The sequence below is a fragment of the Leucoraja erinacea genome, chromosome 14 (assembly GCF_028641065.1).
Source record: "Leucoraja erinacea ecotype New England chromosome 14, Leri_hhj_1, whole genome shotgun sequence".
Classification (NCBI taxonomy): Eukaryota; Metazoa; Chordata; class Chondrichthyes; order Rajiformes; family Rajidae; genus Leucoraja; species Leucoraja erinaceus.
In genome coordinates this window covers 16,893,735-16,911,399 of record NC_073390.1, presented here as the reverse complement: position 1 = coordinate 16,911,399, position 17,665 = coordinate 16,893,735, and the positions used below count along the sequence as shown (strand labels likewise).

Below are 17,665 nucleotides of genomic sequence, written 5' to 3'. Positions count from 1 at the left end.
ACCCTGTAAGTCACAGAACAACATGCCCCACCAACACTTGTCCCACTTGCCTACGTTCAGCCCATATCACCCTAAACCTTTCTTATCCATGTACCTGTCCAAATGTTTTTTAAGCGTTGTGATCGTGGCATGTCACTCGTTATCCCAAATAATTTTAGTTAAAGGAACTTTAGCATCCATCTGAAGAAGGGTCCCGACCCAAAACGTCACCTATTCATTTTTTCCAGAGATGGTGCCTGACCTGCTGATTTGCTTCAGCACTTTGTCTGGCACAGCACAGCGTCTAGATTCTAAACTGTTTGACACGGTACTGGAGCCTCTGGTAACACAAAATTCTGTGAATCTTCCTTGCAATTATACTTCCCAACCACATGTCAGTGATCAGACTTTGGCAAGGTTCCAACGAAGTCTGCCTTTATTTTCAGTAATTTCTGATGCCATGCTGATGTAAGCACTTTTTCCCCCCCAAGAAGTTACAGTTTGAGTCACAGTGTGAAGGAGCCTCATTATATTTAACAATCACCTCTTGCCTGCTTGTTTTGATTACCTGTGACTGAGTGCATCTGACCTCAATTAGCTTGAAGTGACAAATCCTGGCATTTATTAAACTAGCATTTGTGATATCTTGATCAAAATTTTCCAGTCGTAATATTATAAAAGTAGATATTTACAAAGCAGAAAGCCAGTAGCCATGAATCCTGACCTGGACAGAGATGTTTCCAAATTGTTCTGTAAATGCTGTACACTGTGTGCAAAAATAACATTAATCAGTACAGTGTGTCTCGCTTGTTGTCTGTGTTCCAAAGCAAAAAATAAAATCTCCCGCTTTTTGTTCACGTTTTAATTAGTACATTAAGTGTCCTTTTGTTTTGTTCACTTGTACCAGATGTTGGCACATCTGCAATATAATGCTTGTCACTTCTGGTGCAGTAGTCTTTCAGTTTGTCTAACTGTGGCAGAGACCCTGCATGAGATTAGTATGCTGAATTATTGCAGGAGGTTTGAATCGAAAGATATTTATCACTAAGGCAATCCTGCTCCTAGCTGAGTAAACTGAGAGACTTCCAGATGCAGTTGAATGAGTTCAGCAAATGTAACACACACAGTTAAAAAATGAATCTGTATATTTGTGAACATTTACATTTAATACAGCAGCAGTGGTGCAGCTGGGAGAGCTGCTGCCTCACAGTGCAAGAGACCGAAGTACCATCCAGACCTTGCTTGCTGCCTGTGCAGAGTTTGCGCAGTCTCCCCGTGACCATGTGAGTTTCCTTCAGGTGCTCCAGATTCCGCCCATGTCTCAAAGACATGGGTTTGTAGGTTAATTGGTCTCTGTAAATTACCCTTAATGTGCAGGGAGTGAATGCAAAAGTGGGATAACATAGAACTAGTGTGATCGGGTAATCGATGGATTGGCGTGGCTGAAGGGCTTGTTTCAACCCTTTGCATTTAGAAGTGTATAGTACAATATAATAAACTGCACACTGCCTTCACCAAATATGGAAGCTACAACCAATTCACAAAGCAGGAGACTCTGGATTGAGTAGAAAGGAACTACAGATGCTGGTTTAAACCGAAGATAGACACGAAAACTGGAGTCACTCTGTAGGTCAGACAACATCTCTGTAGAAAAGGATTAGGTGACATTTCCGGGTCAAGACCATTCTTCGAACTGAAGAAGGGTCTTGTTCCGAAATGTCGCCTATTCCTCTTCTCCAGAGATGCTGTCTGAACTGCTGAATGACTCATTTTTTTGTCTGATTCTGGATTGATTTGGTTCAGTGAGTTGGAGGTAAGTCAAGGTGTTCCAGGCCACTTGTGTCATCATACCATACAGCAGCACGTACTCTTTGCTAGTGGATGCTGAGAAATTTGATTTCACCCAAATTTAGTTGCTAAGCCAAGAACCAGGTTTAGGACGAATGCCCAATCATGTAATCACCAAAATTATGAGAAACTGGGAACACTTACCTTTGGAACTCAGGCCTACATGGCTCCTAGCGGCAGCTGCCCACAATGGTGGCAGTTGTTATAACTTTGTCACTGAGAGTTGCAATGTTAAAAAAATCTCTCTCCATGGATGGCTGTATGAGAGGCCACCATGGGGATGATGGCAAACATATGATAACAAACATGAAAGGAGATCTTGTGTCTTCATTGAACATGCTCCCCTCCCCAGCCCAGTGTCCCCAGCATTGTTTGGGTCATGTCCTGCAAGTGGCCCTGATGCAAGGATGATAGACAGGCTGAGATTGTAGCAGTCTTCAACTGAAGTGATTGCAGAAGTTTACAATAAATAGCAGGCGAACCAACTATATGCAGCGCTGAAAACTTGGGGAGGTAGATGCAGCCAGCTGCACATCAATGTCGCAGTCACAGCCCTTTAGTTTATGTCTCATTACCAATTTCCTGTGAGTTTTATTCCTTGTTGTGTTGGAAGTTAAAAGCATAGCAAATTGGGGCCGCACAGTGGCACAGCGGTAGGTTTGCTGCCTTACAGCGCCTGAGATCCAAGTACGATCCCAACTATGGGCGCTGTCTATATAGAGTTTGTACGTTCTCCCCATGGCTGCGTGGGTTTTCTTTGGGGGCTCCGATTTCCTCCCACACTCCAAAGACAAACAGATTTGTACATTAATTGGCTTAGATAAAATTGCAAATTGTCTTAGTGTGTAGGATCGTGCAAGTCAACGGGGTGATCGCTGGTCGGCGCGAACTCTGGGCTTAAAGTCCTATTTCCACACTATGTCTAAAGTGGATGGTTTTAGTTTCTGTCGGTATGGCAGTAATAAGTGTTGCCGTGTTAGTGACGTTGTCAAGTGAACAACTGGTGCCGCCGGAAAGCTGTTGGCAGCACTGAGGTGAGAATTACCAGTAGTTCCCAATCCAGTTTCATGACAGGTAGCAAACTCTGGAACAGATGCTGCTGTGCTTTATTTTTACGCCAAGAGTAGCTTAAACCCAGAGAATCTCGACACAATACAGCGTATAAAAATGCAAGACACCTCTCAATAATGCAGGGTGAATTTTGCAGCAAGGAGAGCATAAATACATTGCAGACATTGATTCTTTGCAATGTGCATGAGAAGTAATGGAGAACAGTTATTGACAAATCGCCTATATGGAAAGTCAATCTAGTAATTTACAGCTCTGCAGTTTGCTGTTGGAGAAGATCTTCTAATTGTCAGCCATGAAATTAACTGAAGGCTTTTGTTTTAAATGTATTGTTTCTGCACTCAGCACTATTGACAACAACATTACATTGATATACTGCCTTTAACAACTAAAGCATCTCACAAAACACCTCAAGTTTGCTCTCGAACCAAAACAAGTTTCAATCTGTCACTAATTTCCCTGTTTTCTCCAGACTTCCTAAAGCTGTTGAAGGAAGTTTGAAAGTTATTTTTATTTTGCGTGGAATGGCATTGTGCTCCAATCTTTGTATCTTTTTCAGGTATTATTGGGTATGCTTCTTCCATTAACAGCATTGTGGAGAAATGGCAATTGCAAGATAATGATGATGATCAACTATTCTATACCAAAATTTATGTGGATCCTGTAAAGAGAGTGAGTAAATCATAAAAAGTGTAGAAATGAGATCTCGAGGTTGTAAAATCATAGCTACTAATGTTAATAATTCTGTAATTATTTTTTTATTCTGCATTGAATAGCAGTTATAATGATTTCTCGGGGTTGTTAAGGCACTTGAAGTTCCTTTAGATTAATTTTCTTCTCTCTTCTTCTAGGTTGTTCTCAACATAACTTTGGATCACAAAAGTAACATTTTCCAAAATCTGAATGGAGCTGTGGGTAAGCTCAGACATTCTACCAGTAGTGGCAGTGGTGCATATTTATGTGTACCCAGTATTGAAGGGCCTGGCAATTATTATCACGTTTCTCTCCCAGTATGTATCAATCCGAGTAATATATTTTGGCTCCGTCTATGAGTGGGATAACTTACTAAAGTGAAATGGAGCTTTGAAAAGGATCAATATTTGGCCAAACATACATCTCTTGTTTTAGATTGGTGTAAATAATTTTTGTATTGGTCTTCATAATTTGATAGAGGTCTCTGCAAATTTCTCTGAGGTTGCTTCTACTAAATCTGAGCTCCATTGCTACTCTAATTCTGGTAAATAAATAGTAGACCTTCACTGTTACACACCTACATGTGGCAGAGGGAAAGAAAGCCTTCTACCATGCCTCTGGGGATGGTTGGTAGATTTCTTAGTGTTCATTTGCAGACCTTTTATTAGGTGTTTGGCCTGACATTTTGGTTTGATGGGGAAGATCCTGAACATTATTGACTTATTTTGGCTAATTGAATAATAGAACTATAAATGTTTTGGTAGGTTATATTTTACATCATGTAGTTGAAAAGTGGACAATCATAATGCTGAGTTCATCTGCTTATCAGTTGCATTTAAAGGAATAATGATTTAACAAATTAAATGTAATACATTTTGTGTCAGTGAGCCATCTTGCAAAAGTCTTGCTGCTCGTCTTATATTCCAGCACCTGCAGACTTTTCAATCTCCATTTTAGTGGTCCACTTTTGTTTCCTTATTCCAGTTGCTTTTACGACCAATTGATCATCACACTACCGCAGGCCACTTGCATATACATTAATAATGTATACTTATGTACATGAAAACTGGTGTACATATTCTAAATTTATTTTTGTTTGCTTTCTTCTTCCTTTTCAGATGAAGTAGAGTTGAAATTTGAACCAACCAGGGTCAGAACCAGGAACATAATATTTGACACATTGCCTGTACTAATCCATGGCAATAAACAGACCAAAGTATGAGAACTACTTCTGTTAACTATATTAACTGGAGTGATTAACCCATTTGCTGTTTACTCCTCTAGAGAAGCTACACAGGCTACTTCCCAGGTGTACAGGACAGAATGACCATTCTTTGTACAGCATTTTGCCTGTGTCACTCGGATTCAGCGAGACGCTCATTGCCTACTTCTGTTCTTATTGATTCCTGTTCCATGAGTGCAAACTACTAGGGAGCGCCGGAGAGCAGCAGATGCAAACCTGCGTCGTGTCATTATTAGAATCTGCCTGACTTGCTCATTTTCACATTCTGGAAGAATAAATTGAATCCTGTATAATTGACTTAGAAGTAAGATACTCAAATTCATTCCTCTGCATAACTTGTTGCATCTGAACAGATTTTTATAATTTACAGGAAGGCATGCACATATTCAGTTATTTAATTTAGATTTTTGCTTACTTATCTTTGCCCTGAATTTGCATGGGTCATCTGTTGTGAGCTCTGCAAAATGGCCAGATAAATGCGATTATGTAGTGAACAATCCATGCTGGGGCAATGACTAGATTCTAATTATCTCCTCTTACGAATTCCAAATTATGGCCTGTTCATTGGTTATACGTCCCAAACCCATGTACTTATGAAACAAATCCCAGTAACTGTGGAACTTGTGCATTTATTTCAACAATTTAGTTTTATACCCCTCCATGTTTGTCCTGAAGGTATATTGGCGTGTCTCATAATTAATGGTAGCTGCGAGTTCCCTCAGCAGCCTCAGTTCTGCCAGTCTTAGCCAGAAGGTAATAATCAATAGGGTGGTCAACAGCGGTGGATAAGAGTGGCCAAATGTGACACCCGAGTTGACAGCCAAAAATCGCTGGGAGCAGTCAGAAACTGGAACACTAACTCATGGATTATTCCATCAAGACCAACTCTGCAGTTATTAACACAAACAATAGTTCAGCCAGTACTGATACTAAGTGACGTGACATGAGAATAAAGTACGTGGCTTTACCGACCTATTCAAAAATGGGTTTAATAGGTTTTTGCTTGGCCTTAAATGCAACATTTAAATTTCAGTATATAAATGAAAATTGAAGGGTTGCAATGCCAGAGTTTTCATTGGCATTCATCAAATAACTCTCAAAGTTTAACTGCTTGAATATCTTTTTTGGTTTCTTTTGTCTTGCTGTACTATATTAATGTGAATATTTCAATGTCTTTGTGTGCCTTACCTAGCACTTGCTGAACTATATGGGTAACTATGTTCCTGACGCATGGACTTCAGAAACTGGCTGCACAATCTGTGACACCGATCTATTGGAATTCTCATCCCTGAGTGTGAGTGCTTGGTTTTTATTAGCTTTACATTTTTTGCATTTAACATTTTTCTTTGTTTGGTGCCTACAAAATGATGTCTGCAAAATGTACATTTGCTAAACAATTGACGAAATTACTTAAAATATTATACCTGAGTGCGATGGAACTGCAGATACTGGTTTACACTGAAAATAGACACAAAATACTGGAGCAACTCAGCGGGACAAGCAGCATCTCTGGATAGAAGAAATGGATAGAAGGGTCTTGACTCAAAACTCGCCACAGGACTCTAAGACAACTTGCCGGGGTGCTTGTCCCAGCAGCATGTTGAAAGAACTAGTCCTGACTGTTTTAGACACTGCATTATGCAGTGTTAGCAAAATGATGTACATGCTCCAGTGAACACAGAATATCTATCTTGGATACAATTGTTGAGTATCCTGCATGGAGACACAACCATTAACTGGAGTGTAAAGCAGACTCAGAGATTCTGGTTGGACTCGTACCTTGCACAGAGGAAAACCGTTTTCACTGGAGATTGTTCATCCATCCCAGTGCATTACGGCAGATGTTTGGGAACTAACCACACCACCTTTAACTGCTTCATCAAATACCTTCCTCCAATTATAACGTCAGATATGGTGACCATTTTACGTTGAGCACTATTATTTGCATTGCACTTCTCAGCAAATTACGCAGATCTCCCCTACACGCACACAAACAAGAGGGAGACAACATTCAGGCCAAGGTTGGCAAGTATTCATGACACAAGATTCCCAGACAATATTTATCTCCAAAAAAGAGAGACTAACCACCTCGACAAAATGCTGGAGTCACTCAGCGGGACAGGCAGCATCTTTGAAGAGAAGGAATGGGTGACGTTTCGGGTCAAGATCCGTCTTTAGATTAGCCACCTATCCTGGATACTCAGTGGCATTCCCATTGCTGAGTCCCTCACTATCGTGCGGGGTCAGCATTGTCCAGAAAGTCAACTGACCCACCGTGTAAATATTGCGGCTTCAAGAGCAGATCAGAGCCATGGAAAGCGAATGAACAGAGTCTGGATTTAAGGTGAGAGGGAAAGATTTACGAGGGACCTGAGGGGCAACCTTTTTGCACAGAGGATAGTGGTATAAGAACAACATTTTGAAGACATTTGGACAGGTGCATGGATAGGAAAGGATTAGAAAGATATTAGCTTGGATGGGGCACCTTGCTGAGTGCATGGATGAGTTGGACTAAAGGGCGTTATTCCCTGCTCTGAGTCTACGACATCAACTTACATTCTGACTGCCACCAGTTCACAATAGCTGTAGTTGCTGGCAATTCTGAGGGCACCTCCCAACCTGCGATCTCAACCACCAAGAGCAATTGCAGTGAGCGTGTGGGAGCAGGTTCCCCTTTAAGTCACTTGCCACCTTGACTCAGAAACTCATCCCTGACATTCAGTGTCGATGTACCCAAGTCCAATCCAACAGCCCTCTGACAGCACCTTCACCAAAGCGGAAGGTGAAAATAATTGATAACATAACACGTTTAAAGGTTAATCTTTGTTGCAATCTGGTCAGATTTCCAGCTCTCTATTGCAGGTAAGCACATCCAATTGATATTCATCTGTTGAGCAACTAACAATAGAAACTACAGAAGTAATTTAAAGGCGGAAATCAGAAAGACCAGATTTGAGGTAGGCTGTTATTCTGGTCTGCGTACTACTCATACAAGGAACATTTTGCAGACATAATTGCTTTTGCATCTGTGCTGAATCTTCAGCCAAATCAATTCATTCAACGTTTGCAGTTGGTTTATGCCAAGGGATTATTGCAAATATCATCAGATACCTATTGAAAATGGAAGGGGAAAAACAGGTGGTGTGGTTGTAATGTTGAAGTACTCTATTAAACATGTTTAAGAACATGATGTCTTTTGTCCAAGGTAGAAAATAAATACTAAAGCTAATGGCACTTCCATATGTTACGTGCTCTTCAAATGTTATATTTTTAGTCCGCGATTAAAATAACAATCTGAAAAAAGTGTACAGTGGTGCGGATGTATGTTTGATTTAATGGTTGGCTTAAAGGCGCAAGCATGAAGTTTTAAATTGTGGTACATTATCCTAGATGTTGGCTGCTTTCCACATAATGAAGGGTTGACGATATAAGTGGCTTTTATATGGAATGATTTGAGTTCAGGGGGTGCAGAATAGCATATTTTGTGTGCTCACTGTATTTTTTATTGTAGCAAACCTCATGTAATCAATAACCAAACCACTCAGATATAATACAGAACATAAAACAGTACAGCACAATAACAGGCCTTTTAGCTCAGAATGTTTGTGCCAAACATGATGCCAATTTAAACTAACCTCCTCTGACTGCATGTGATCCATATCACTCCATTCCCTGCATATCAACATGCCTATCTAAAAGCCTCAAATGCCCCGATCATATCTGCCGTTACCACTACCTTTGGCATTGTGTTACAGGCACCCCCGACTGTAATAAAAAAAACAAAAAACCTTGCCCCATATATCTCCTTTGAACTTTGCCCCTCCAAACTTAAAGCTATGCTCTCTAGTCTTTAACAGTTCCATCCTGGGGGAAAAAAGTTCTGACTCTACCCTATCTATGCCTTTCACAATTGTAAATACTTCTATCAAACATCTCCTCGACCTCTGACTCTCCAGAGAAAACAATCCAGGTTTGTCCAGCCGCTCCTTGTAGCTAATATCCTCCAATCCAGGCAGCATCCAAGGAAACCTCTTTTACAGCCGCTCCAAAGCCTCCACATTGTCCTTGTAATGGAGCAGCCAGAACTGCACGTATTACTCCAAATGTGGCCTAACGCAAATCCTATAAAGCTGTCCTGTAAAGAGTTGTTCACTGAGACTTGAAAATATTCACACCACAGGTTGTTGGTACTGTTTGAGGAAACTTTGTTAAACGCAGTAGCTCTACATACATAACCTCCTGATTCACTGCCACAGTAATTTTCTGAAGCAGAGATTGATTAAAAGCAATTATCAGAGCAGCAGTTTACTCCTGCTCCTTCCTTCTCACTCTTCTGCTCACCTGTTACCGGTGTGGTTTATGTGACTCCTGCACATTGTATTCAACTACTTTGGTACTTATAAAGCTGACTGTCACCATTGGCAGGCTACTCTCTGAAACCTAGACTGCTGGAATAGTTGGAATGCAAGTTTATGATGTTAAGAAGTTGACTTGCACAATATTGACGGCATGTTTTGGCTGCATTCCTTTCTGCCTACGAAAGAGAACAGAGAAAGGACATGATGGGAATGGGTTGGCTGTTATTATTTTTGGGAATGTCTCCAATTCCATGTTTCTCTCCTTAAGGCCCACACAGGCGGTGGAGCGATAGCAGCTGGAGAGTAAAGAGCTTGTGAATTCTTGGCTCTGTATTATCATTGTATTATGTAGAACCAGAAATGAGATTGAGCTTTTCTCCATCCTATTTGCCTCCCTTCTGTGCCTCTGTAACCCAGAGTGCTTCGCAGACAAGAGCACACCTTAGTTACTGTTGTAATTTTGGGAAACCTAGAAACTCATCGGAGTTTAGAGTTACAGTGTGAAAACTGAGGCTTCAGCTCACCGAGTCCATGCCGACCAGTGATCACTCGTACATAATTTCTATCCTTCACACTAGGGGCAAGTTGCAGAAGCCAATTAACCTACAAACTTGCACATCTTTGTAATGTGGGAGGAAACCGTAGCACCCAGAGAAAACCCATGTGGTCACAGAGAGAATGTGCAAACTCCATACCGACAGCGCCCATAGTCAGGATTGAACTCGCGTCTCTGGCGCTGTAAGTCAGCAACTCTACCGTTACGCCGCTGTGCATAGACAGTAAAGAAATAAATGGTGATCGAAGTTGAATAGAAGTGCTTCCTATTTCATTCCAAAGTGCTGCCATGGGATCTTTTATACCAATTCAAGGGGCAGATAGGACATTGGTTTAGCATCTTTCTAAAAAAGGGTCACTTCTGACAGTGCAGCTGACCTCGTTGCTGCACTGAAACGTTGCCTTGTGAATCAGTTTAAATTCAGTCATTGCAGTCAGAGGCAGAAGAATCTTGACCAGCTGCACAATGCAGGCCTGTTGTATATTGCTCGATTGCTTTGGGCACAGTTTATAAAGCACACCAGAAGCTTTTGATTTGTAAGTCTCAGTTGAATATTCTACTGGATGTGGGTATGCACACTGTGAAAAGAGAGAGCTTGAGGCTTTGGCATGGAACATAAATGGATTCTAGATTTCCTTGTATATTTTGGTCATCATAACTGATAAATTAAATAGTTATATGGCGTATGCAATAGTTTTGACAGCTGATATGTTGTCCACCCATTTCGGCAGCAAGAACAACTCTGCAAATGATTACAATTAATTTATTGAATGCATAAAGAGATTTTATACAAGGAAGTATAATCTGTGTGTATTTGGGCCACAGGCCCCATAATCAAGGAGCTGTACAGCACAGAGATTGGCTTTTTGCCGCACCTCATCAATTCTAACCAAGTTGCCTGACCGAGTCAGTCTACATGATTATGCCTGGCCCATATTCCTCCAAACCTTTCCTATCAATGTACCTGTCTAACGTTTTTAAATATCGTAATTGTGCATGCCTTTACCATTTTCTCTGGCATCTAATTCTATGTACGGAACACCCTTTGCATGAAGAGTTTGCCTATCGGATCTTTTTTTAATTTTCGTCTCATCTTAAAAATATGGCCATCTATCTTTAGATCCCCCTACCCGAGGAAAAGGACTGTGGTTGTTCACCTTATCTATGCCCCATTTTGATTTTATAAACCTCCATATGGTCATGCCGCAGCCTCCTACGCTCCAGAGAGAATAGACCCAGCCTATCCAGTCTCTTAAGTCTCAAATCCTCCAGGCCTGATACTATCCTCGTAAATCTTTTGAGCCGATCATCGGTCACTGTTCTGTTCCTTTCTGAGCCGAATGAGCTGGAAATCTCTGGTATGTTGAACTGGCGATCCATCAAATGGTGTTTGGGTCCTGTCCATGTTTTTGCACACGCCTCCCTTCCTGCCTTCCTGCCTTCCGCCTTCAAGTGGCCAATCACTGTAATTGGCAATTGCAAACCTTTCAGTTTATTTATATTTTCCATTGCTACTTCTTTCTTGCAAGTTTGCAATGTGAATTTAAATTGAGGCTTGGAGCTAACAGTTTGGATGTAATGGGAGTTGAATGAAGGATGAGATGAGGAGGCAACAGCAGATTTAATGCAGATATCAAGATGTGAAATGTTTCTGAATAATCCATATCCTGGATCGAACGTTGCTAACATCTGACTGAACAAATTAGCATCGTGTATGGTGTCATTATTCAATGTCTGACAGCAGCTTTACCGACTAATAAAATTTACTTTGAGGAATATGACCTTTACTATTTGTTATTTCCACTGGGTTTCAGGCAATAGGTCAAGATCCAGATGTTTAGCATGTTGGAAGATGGATGAGGGCAATGGTGTGAACCGACAGTTGGACTTTTGGAATGCGTATTGTTCCTTGGCTAATATAGAAATGGAAAAATGTTTCTTTCTGTGTTGACTCAAAAATTATTGTTCTTGCCAGCTGATTCATGAAGGAGGCAGTTCCCAGTTTGACGTTTCACATCAGCTGGCAGGGCTTGTGTATGGCATTTGGAGAGATGCGTTGAATTTCCTATGATTTAATTTGAACAGTTTTAAATGGGGAAAGGTTGAACTCGGATTAGAAAATGTGGTGGCAAAGCCATGTGAGGTAACAGTGAGGCTTCAGCCTTTCTATCAGTGAGATTCATTGCACAGGACAGATTGCAAAGCTCAGTAAATGCAGTGTAAAACAAACAATGGTTCTGCATCTACATTTTTGTTTCAACTGCCAAGTGATGTTTCAGCTGTGGGAAATCTTACACAAGCTTAACCCTTTGAGGGGACAGTCATCCTTATCCATCTAAATTGAATTCAATAGGTCACACACAGATTTTTATATAGTCCATCTGAAAGTTCAGCCATGTGTGAGTAAAAAAAAAAAAAGATTTGAACCTCATCTGAATTATAACCATATTTGTGAAATGAGTTATTTTTGTCTTCGATTTGGTTCATGGTATAATGTTTGAACTTCGCAATGCTAAGATTATAACAGTCTTGCTTTATTTAAAAGGCTGATAACAATTGGGCTGAAACTCAGGGAAGTGTGAACATCTACAAAACATCAATCTACATTCAAAATACTTCTCCAACCTTTAAAGCAGAGATTTTCTTTTCTGAAGCCTTTTATTGGAGATGGTGTTCGAAGGCAGTTTGCTGAAGAAGGGTCTCAACTCGAAAAGTCACCTACTCCTTCTCTCCAGAGATGCTGCCTGTCCCTCCGAGTTGCTGCAGCATGTTGTGTCTATTTGCAGTAACTGGTTTATTTAAAGCAGTGTCTCTTCCCCTGCACAAAATGATTCTAAAAATGTATGTTGTTGCTCTTCATAATCTGACACCTATGATGACTGATTGCTTTTCTTATTCTGTCACCTGTTGGTTCACTGATGATGAATGAGAGGTGATAGCTGTAAGCTCTAAATGCTATGGGCCTTAGGCAGCTATGTGTAAACTTGATGTGAGAGGTGTAATTTATTTAAATAGCAAGAAAACGTTACTCGTGCAGCAGCTATTCTTGGAAACCTTTAAGTCTTAAAGTCCCAACCAAAACTGTGGAGAGGCATCTTCCACAGCTGCTTCCAGTTTTAATAATTTGCAACTTCTTATCCTATTTTAAATACTACCACACAGTGATCTGATATGGAACTAGTGCTTTCTTGCGTGAAAGGGGACGGTGCTCACATTTCCCGTGTCTGCAATAACGAGGAAAGGCAGATCCAGGTCCTCGGGACCAAGATTCAGAAAGTAAACAGCAGGACCTCAATGGTAGGGATCTCTGGACTACTCCCAGTCCCATGTGCTAGTGAGGGTAGGAATAGGAAGATATTGCAGGTGTGTATGCATGGCTGAACAGTTAGTGCAGGGGGCAGGGAACCAGATATTTGGTTGTTTGGGATCTCTTTTGGGGAAGAGATAGCCCACAGTAGAGGGGTAGGTTGCACATGAACTGGAGGGGACCAATATCCTGGCGTGCACTTTGCTATTGCTACTCAGGAAGGTATAAACTAGATTGACACATGAATGGGATTCAATGCATTGGTGAGGCAGGTGAGAAACTTGAAGTCAGTGTAGAAATCAGTGACAGCAAGTTAAGTAGGTAAAAGCATGGCAGGGAAGAGGGAATTATGGTTTGATTAAATTGCATTTATTTCAATGCTGGAGGCTTGATGGCTAAGATGGATGAAATGAGGACATGGTTAGGTATGTGTGACCGGAACGTTCTAGCTGTTATGGAAACCTAGCTAACGGAGAGGCTGGACTAGCTGCTTAGTGTTCCAGTATACTGTTGTTATGGGTAAGATGGAGGTAAGGGTAAAAGAAGAGAGGGGATGTAGCTTTGTTAATTAAAGAAAACATCACAACAGTAGTCCAGGATGACATTACTGAAGGATCTTCTAGAGAGGCTATATGGCTGGAGCTGAGAAATACAAAGGGGATGATCGCCTTCCCAATATAGTCTGGAACTGCCATACTGCCATGAGTATTAGATGGGCGAGTTTGTCAAATATGTTCAGGAAAGTTCCCTCGGACGATATGTAGAGGGCTTTGGTGGTGACATTTAGGTCAGCAAGGAAAAGTTGAGCTAAGGACCTATTTCCGTGCTGTATGACTGTGATTCTAAGTTTACGGATGAGTTTATTTAGTATTATGGTGTTGGAGGCTGATCTGGAGACAAGGGCGTCTAGATTATCAAGATGATCCTTATTTCTATGCAGTGCATAAGATCATTATTTAATCATTACTCGAAATGTGAGGTGGATTTGTTGGTGATTGTGCATGTCATTGATAATTAATGCTCTTAATCATTATTTGGAATGGGTAATAAACACTGCCTCCGCTGTTGATGACCCAATGTAGAAAATTAATATCATAAAATTCGGTTGATAATTAACAATTTGAAGTTTTTATGGGCCAAAAAATCAGCATTGCCTTTAACCCAGATCTCCAGTTTAGAGATGCAGCATGGAAACAGGCCCTTCGTCCCACCTAGTCCGTGCCGACCAGCGATCCCCGTACACTAACACTATCCTACACACTAGGAACAATGTACAATTTTTACCAACGCCAATTAACCTATAAACCTGTAGGTCTTGGAGTGTGGGAGGAAACCAGAGCACCCGGAGAACACATGGGGAGAATGTACAAACTCCATACAGTCAGCATTTAGAATCAGGATCAAACCTGGGTCTCAGGCGCTGTAAGGCAGCAACTCCACCACTGTGCCACCGTGCAATTGTGCACCAGATTGTTATATAACAATTACCAGGCATTAATTTCAATGTAACATGTCTATTTGTTGTTCATCAGCCACTCTCTCTTGTCTTATTCTCTCCGCTTTACATATTAATCGATTATTTATCTTTTTGGCTTAATCTGGCCTAGATTAATTTATATTGTATTGTCAACTCTTAAACTGTTGTAGATGCATGTTGCACATAACTACGTGGTCCTTCAGTTTTGAGGTAATTGCACTCTTTAGGGGAAAATATTGATTCGTTTTTGTCAATATTTCATAGGCAGAAAATTGCCCTCCATATTGTGCAAATTAATTAGATTGTTGATTGTCATAACATATCATATGGCACAGAAAATGAATCGTCGGTACAAGGCCACACTGACAATCAAGCAGCAGTTGTCTCTAATCCTAAACTGTCACTTTTTCCCCCCCCCCTCCCCCCATCAATTACCCCTGAATTCTACCTCTCAACTACACCGGGAGCATTTACCATTGGCCACATGTATTTGGGATGTGGGAAGAAACAAGAGTGCCCAGAGGAAGCTCGCACAGTCCTGAAAAAAACGTGCAAACTTCATACAGATAATGCAGGAGATCAGGATCAAACCTGGATCACTGGAACTATGAGGCAGTATTTTTAATTAATAATGAGTTGTGCTACTGCTCCCAAAGGGTTCCCTCCCAAATACCTAATATGTGCTGGTTGGCAGGTCAATTGGCTACTAAAATCGCCCCTAATTGTATTGTATTGTATTGTATTCAAATTTATTGTCATTGTCTCAATTTGAGACAATGAAATGAATTTCCCTTACAGGCAGTATCATAAAAAAATCACAAAAAAATAATAATAAATAAATAATAAATAAATAATACAACATATTAAAAATAAAATTGAAATTGAATTAAAAATTTTAAAAAAGCACAAACACAGAAAGTCCACGACACAACATAACATAAATGGCACCAAGGTGAGGATGGCACCATAGTCCAGCCAGCCTCCCCTCCATGTTCATCCGTGGTCGGGGCCTTCCGAGCACCCGCAGTCGCCGCCCCGGGTGGCCCGATGTTCAGGCCCTCACGCCGGGCTGGTGGAACGCCGACGCCGAACCCCGACGGTGAACATCCTCCTCCTCAGCGGCCCGGACCTTCTGATCAGCCGCCTCCCGCAGCCGGAGTCCGCAGCTCCCGAGTCCACAGGTCGAGCCGGGCTGAGTCGCAGGACCCCGCGCTGTCCATCAGCGCCGCCCGCGTTGGGAGCTCCGCAAACCGCAGCTCCATGATGTTGGTGCAGCAGGTCCAGCACTCCGGGCTCCAGACGGCGACCCCCGGTAAGGCATCGCCAGCCCTGCGATGTTCCAGCGCTGTCCCGCCACTGCTGGAGCTCCAGTCGATCCCGGCAGGAAAGGCCGCGCCAATCCAGGTAGGTAGGCCGCTGTGGGGGGAGGGGGGGGGGGGGGGCGAGGACGCGACTCGAATAATAGTCGCGTCCTCACCAGGAAGCGGCTGAAGGACGGTATCCCCCGCACCGTGCCCTCTTCCCCCACATAAAAACGCCAAAAAACACAAAAAAAACATACTTTAACATAACTAAATAAACAAAAAAACAAAAAGATACCGGGCTGTAGGTGGAGGCTGCTGGCACCAGCACCACCGGAAGTACTAATATCTGTTGGGTGGTGCGTTGGGAGCGGGTCAATTGAATCGAACATGAGTTGATGGGGAATTACCGAAGAAAAATAGTGTATGATAGTCTCGGTAGAAGTTTGGTGTTTGACTCGACAGGCACTTCGGTTCTAAGGGCCTCTTACTGTGCCATATGACTTTGTCTGTCAGAGGTTCCTAATAACAAATCTTATTCATTGTATTTCAGAAATTTCCCAGCGTGACTGTCGGAATATTCATTGAACGGCCAACACCCTTTCTTCCAGAGTTTTTGGAAAGACTATTTAGCATCAATTATCCCCCAGAGAAGCTTACTTTCTTTATCCACAATAAAGTGAGTCTTCCGTCAGTGCATGAGCTTGTTACACTTGCATCCAAATTATATTAACCTTAAAGCACTGTACAATTCAGTTTTGAACAAAAGTTTTATATTTGTTGAAGGGAATAAAGTTGAAACTTAGTGTTGCAGCAATAAAAAATGATGTTCCATACTTTTATATGCAGTGCCTTTAAATTAAGAATTGACAGAAATTTTGAAGCAAACTAAACATGATGTTATCACCATCTTCTGGCAACCTCAAGTACACTCCCAAGGTTTGCTGTACCACTACCACCACCTAATTATATGGCAATGAAACACATATAATAATGTGAACAACGTGCTGATTCTGGTTTCTCAGTGCATGCCAGAATTAGTTGGACCTTGTTTAGTTAAGAGTTTTTGCCGACATGGTAAATCTTAAATGCTTTCTGACATTTAACTGGGAGTTCCACCAGACTTTAATCAAAGTGAGAGACATCAAATAAAACATTTTTTTGAAAATCTTTACCCCCTCCAATTCCATCTTTTATTTAATCTTTTTTGTGATGTGACTTTGAGTTAAATATCCAAATTCTTGATAAGCAAGTGTCATCGAGGATTTTTTAGTTTGATTGATTGATGAGATGTGTTGCGATTTTCCCTGTTTCACCCCCAGATCCCCACAAAGGTCCAGAACTGAACAGTCCTCAATGCATTTTGCCTTGCAAAAGCCTACTGAAGATCTGAGGGCAGTTGCAAATGCAATGAAGATGTAGCACAGTTCTTTGACCACTGACTGGGAAATTAGGCCATTAATTTTGACACATGGATTCTGTTCTTCTCCTAGGAAGTTTATCATGAAAAGCACATACACACGTTCTGGGAGAAACACAAAGGTAAACTTAAAGTGAAATTTGTCGGGCCTGAAGAAGTCCTGAGCGAAGGCGATGCAAGAAATATGGGAATGTGAGTCTCTTCATTTTCATACTCTTTTATTTTTGACTGGATGAGATTCAGTCATGGATCAGTTACTGTGCGATTGAACTCTCCGTTCTCCTCATGCTACCGCAGAAATTTCAAATGTTTCTCTACAACTAACTATGGTTTTGTTCTGGATTGGTTGTGAACAGAGAAACCTTATACCTAATTTTCGTTAAATGAATTGTTAAATTAAGTTTCAAGGATCAGT

At 41.3% G+C, this 17,665-nt stretch overlaps 1 protein-coding gene across 2 annotated transcripts in view; it reads left to right on the top strand.

The window, feature by feature from the left end:
* plod2 (procollagen-lysine, 2-oxoglutarate 5-dioxygenase 2) overlaps positions 1-17,665 on the top strand; it is a 138,664-nt gene that overhangs the window by 80,615 nt on the left and 40,384 nt on the right. For both annotated transcript variants that reach the window (XM_055645684.1, XM_055645686.1), the window contains exons 5-10: positions 3,455-3,567; positions 3,747-3,810; positions 4,707-4,804; positions 6,024-6,125; positions 16,384-16,509; positions 17,324-17,442. In XM_055645684.1, coding sequence (XP_055501659.1) covers positions 3,455-3,567; positions 3,747-3,810; positions 4,707-4,804; positions 6,024-6,125; positions 16,384-16,509; positions 17,324-17,442 — 622 coding nt within the window. The remainder of the gene's footprint in view (positions 1-3,454; positions 3,568-3,746; positions 3,811-4,706; positions 4,805-6,023; positions 6,126-16,383; positions 16,510-17,323; positions 17,443-17,665) is intronic.